Source organism: Zerene cesonia, chromosome 20 (assembly GCF_012273895.1).
Source record: "Zerene cesonia ecotype Mississippi chromosome 20, Zerene_cesonia_1.1, whole genome shotgun sequence".
Lineage (NCBI taxonomy): Eukaryota > Metazoa > Arthropoda > Insecta > Lepidoptera > Pieridae > Zerene > Zerene cesonia.
The window spans coordinates 8,058,555-8,063,502 of NC_052121.1; the positions used below are offsets into that span (position 1 = coordinate 8,058,555).

Sequence of the window (4,948 nt, forward strand, 5' to 3'; positions counted from 1 at the left end):
TCTCTAAACACAATATATAATATACTACATTACATCTTCAACGATTACTAGCTAACTTGTTTAATCCATTGAATTAGCGAAATCGAAACTAACGGCTAGACTAATTGGATATCTCATCCTACTAGTAATATTATAAATGCTCTTTCACGCAAAAACTGCTGAACCGATTGCAATGAAATTCGGTACGTAGACAGCTAGACAACTGAAATAACATATAGGCAACTTTTTATCCCGATATTCCTACGGGATACGGACTTACGCGGGTGAAACCGCGGGGCGCAGCTAGTTATTTTATAAGAATCTCAATGTTTAAATATCACTAGAAATTTATTAGTCAGTATTTTTTATTATTGTTTCCGTTATATAAATTTAATTTGATACATAATTCAAAGACACGTTTCTGTGGGTCGAATCACGTGCTATATACGCGCAAATAGTAGCCGGAGATATTTAAAAATATTTTCACATTTTGAAGTAAATCCTACCCATTACATCAAATTGCAATTATAATAAGGTAGCTCTTGGTGTTTATTTTTAACAACATATCTTGTCATGCTTTTGTGGAGCCTTTTTGGAGCCAATAAATATTGCGAGCATATATAATGTGGCATACTATTAGTAAAATCATTTTTAAATCGGTTCATTAAAGTAAGTGGGTGATTAGCCCAGATCTTCACCTCTTCATAATATTAGTGTAGATTCTTTGTCGATTGTGTTTATTGGGAATCGGTCGACAGACCTGTATATCAGCTTCGGAGGACCATAAAGAGGCAGTTCTTATGGTAATCATTTTAATGAAACATCATTATTAAGTATTATTTATTCATAAATCAATTAGCGTAAGTTAAAACAGGAATAGGAAATTTGGATTAAAAACAACGTTTCAGGTCTTGAGAATTTTTATTAAATCAAATGTTAAAAAGCTGTCAACGCTTAATAAAATTACGTTAAGATCGTGGACGTGGATACATTTAACGATGCGTGCGATGCGAATCTCCAATCAAATTGTATTAGTAGTTAGTTCCCATATATTGCTTCATGGAATAAAGCGTAGGCTTTTTGCACAACAGGAGTGATGTCTTTAGCAGGTTTACCGTCTGCCACGAGCCAAGTGCTGGCACTTTCGCCTCGTTTGCAGGCTTCAACTAAGCCTTTAGCAGCGTCCTCAGCACTGCAAAAATAACGATTTCATTTATGATTAGTTATATTAACATGCAGTATAGCAATTTTAATTCGTCATTTACACCTACTATATACACAAGTTGTTCAATGGTTACCAGATAATGTTACAAAGGCCACGTATTTAAATTTGTGTTTTTTAAAATGACTACGAAGGAATACCTAGATGCCATGTTTGTTTATATGTTGTTTATGTTGAATTTTTTGGCTTTGTTACCTTAGAACTTTCGACTGGGTTTGTTTTTCTATTTAATTGCAGGTAAGTGTGTTGGTGGTTCACTTGATGATAAGTGACCACACCGCCCATTAATATTAGCAGAGATAATACCTCTGTGTGCGGTTTGGGGGGTAGGAAATAAGGAAATGATTGACGACGGAAATAAAGGAATGGAATGAGAATAGGATACGGACTTTCGACTCCCCCAAATACTGAACGAAACACAGCAGCATGCAACTATTTCAGATCAGCAGCCGCCAGATCATACATAGGTCATTAGTGCTTATGAAGTTTAATCCAAATTGAAAATTTTACGGTTAGATGGAGCTAATTTTTATCAGCATATCTGAGCTTTAGTGAATATTGTGTGTGATATATAATTATTCTTAACAAACAAATCCTCAAAATTGTCAGAACTAGACCAAATATAAATGGGACTCTATCAGAGGCGCCAGCTTTTACATAAAAAATAATCCAAAAGACCTAAAGACCCAACAAAAAATAATCCTAATTCACCCAATCCAACTTATAAGGAAGAAACACAAAAATACAGGCGCATTTATGACCTTCTCCTCTCTTTGAAGTCGGTTGAAAACGTACCTTTGAGCAGGATATTGTTTAACAACTTCATCCATGTTTTCGTACAAATCAGAAAAGCTTTGCATTTTATGTTTAGACAGGAGACTAGTGTTTGTTGCTCCGTAGCAGACCGCTATTACTTTAACACCTGTCTTTTCATAACTTTCAGAGATCTGAAATAAATAAGGCAGTGAAAGCCTTGAAATACTAAAAATAAAATTCTTATTACATGCAACTTTACTTTGCAAAACAACCATTATTTAAAAACGTTCTAGCTCTTTCAGTACAAAATATACATAATATTACAACACTGTCTAAGACAACATAGACTAGAATCTTACCCCAAGACAATTACTGAACTGCAGTACTGCGCTCTTAGTACCGTTATAAACAGGCAAAAACGGATTTTGGATTATTCCCGCTATAGAAGCTATGTTAACAATAACGCCACCTCGTCCGGACTTGTCTTTACGCATAAGATCCCATGCTTTCAAGGAACTGGTTACGAGAGCTGTCTGAAAAAAAGTGCATTTTGTGTCATGTAATAATTATCTTTAGTTGACATTTGGACGAAAATAAAAAGGAATATCTGTTGAATTCCAGTTTCTTCGTTTGTGAAATATTATCAGTGGAACGATTTATCATTCATAATAATTATAACTTCAATTATGTGATTTTTTATTATGTTATAAGATTTAAATTTAGCGAAAGTCTATTCATGAAAGTATTATATAATTGTATTATCATTCATCGATTGATAATACATATTACATAAACACAATCACTCATTTTTGTTATCACTTGTCCGTGTGTGGCATTGATAAATAATTGTACATTAAACATGCTGAGTAATTATTTAAATCAACTGAATTAGAACTAATAGAATCTATTTTATTGCTGTTTTGGTAGCAATTCTAGATTTTATGATCACCGTCGACTTTTCATACATCTTCAATGCAAATAGAAGTATATTTTAGAATGTATTGAATAACAAAATAAAATAAATATTAAGACTATCAATATGGTATTAGTTCCATACAATACATTGGACGTATATGAAATTTAATCATCGTTTCTAACATTATCTGGGTGTGCTCTGGGTAATGTTTCTATTACGAACTTTTATATGGTATATAAAAAAATACAAAATCACATCAACGTGTATTATGAAAGCTTATTTGTTTTTGAAATAAATTATAATAAATCATACTCACCACGTTCACTTCAACTGCTTTCTTGTACACCTTAGGGCCATCGTTCATCAGACCCGCGTTGTTAACAACAAAGTCGATATAACCATATTGTTTCAAAACTTGATCGTAAGCAGCAAACAGTTCTTCATCATTGGTGACGTCACATTTTATGAACGAGACTCGACCGGGGTATTTAGAGTTTAGTTCTTGTTGGAGTTGTTTTCCCGAATCAACGTCGATATCTGTTATTGCGATATGCTGTAAGATATTTTTTATATGAACGTATATCTAATTAATTACTGAAATGCAATGTTTCGCTACAATGATAAGCGGTTAAATGATACATGATACAAGACTTAAATTAAATCCTGGAATTCGTAATTAGACTGAGGTATTAATTGATTATTATGGAAGTACTTATGAATGCAAAAAGGGACCTAAGGTAGGTATTAATTTTGAAAATCTTCTATTATTACAATGCTGTACTGCATCATGCAAGAAGCATCATAATATTGCTAATCAAATCTTAAAGTTATAGCTTTTCTATTACTTTATATTAAACATTTCTATAGTTTGAAACAAAAATCAGGAAAGGATCTTTTAAAAGCTAATGAAAAATATATTATGAATTGAAAATATATATGGTAAGGAAACAATTACACTTTTTTGTAAATTTTCTTATAAAAGTTTATATACAAATTTTTGTAGGTACCTATTAAATAAAAATAAAAATGCATTATTTTCTAAGTGGTATTAAATTATTAATTGTATATTTATGCACATTAAGTAGGAAGCCTTTATTTATTAACCATAAATTGTATAATTAAGTATGAAACCTTTATCGACAGGTGTATTTTTATCTTATTTTAATCCACAAACGGCTTTAAAACAGAGCCTACGGGGACTAAAAACAATCGAGTTAGAGGTTAGAGAAACAAGCAGCAAAGACTCCACAAAAATCTTAAAAAAATAAGAAATTCACCTTGACTCCTTCTTCAAGAAACAATGGTACAGAAATAGAACCTATTCCAATGGCCGCCCCCGTAATTAAAACAACTTTGTCTTTCAAATCGTTCGGCATTGTACGACAGTAAGTAAACAACTCAGTATAAACCTTCCAAGTAGAATCTTCGCACTGCTTGCTATCGCATTAATGTATGTATATTTTATAATTTATCTAATGCTAGATAAACGTGTTAACTAATCGATATTGTAAGTCATTTTAGGGTTCCGTAAGTGAAACATAAAATGTATGAAATTTTCCAGTTACCGCAAAAATTGACTATCAGTTATGTACCTAGTGTACATAAACTATAAAGCAGTCGCTTTCCGCGTCTGTTGCTATGTATGTATGCTTAGGTCTTTAAAACTACACAAAGGATTTTGAAAGGTTTTTTATAGATAGAGTAATTCAAGAGAAAAGTTTACTTGTATAATAACATCTATTAAAGTACTCCGAATTTAATGCATGCGAAGCTGCGGGCAAAAGCTAGTATTTTTAACATTTATAGTAGCGGAATCTTGCAGAAACTATAAATATCTATATGCCTGATATGCAGTCAGCACCCGCTCCCCTAGTGACCAGGAATGCCAACAAAACATATTAAAAAAGAGCATTAATAACATAAAATTAATAGAGTGTTATCCGTATAAACGTGTGAGCGCATGTGGAGGTGCATGTGTGTGTGCGAGTGTATCTGTTATAATTATATATACTTAGTCTGGCCATAAATACTGTTACACTTAATTATAAAAAAATATTACATTTGAATTTCGAATC

The 4,948-nt window shown here is 32.2% G+C and overlaps 1 protein-coding gene across 1 annotated transcript; it reads right to left on the bottom strand.

Annotated features, from left to right (window-relative positions):
- Window positions 1–898: 898 nt before the first annotated feature.
- LOC119835161 (15-hydroxyprostaglandin dehydrogenase [NAD(+)]-like) lies at window positions 899–4,256 on the bottom strand. Its single transcript, XM_038359832.1, has 5 exons — window positions 4,151–4,256; window positions 3,190–3,426; window positions 2,317–2,490; window positions 1,997–2,148; window positions 899–1,171 (listed from the first exon to the last, which is right to left on the bottom strand). Exons 1-5 carry the CDS (start codon window positions 4,247–4,249, stop codon window positions 1,018–1,020), a joined length of 816 nt encoding a protein of 271 aa, XP_038215760.1. The 5' UTR covers window positions 4,250–4,256; the 3' UTR covers window positions 899–1,017.
- Between the last annotated feature and the right edge of the window lie 692 nt (window positions 4,257–4,948).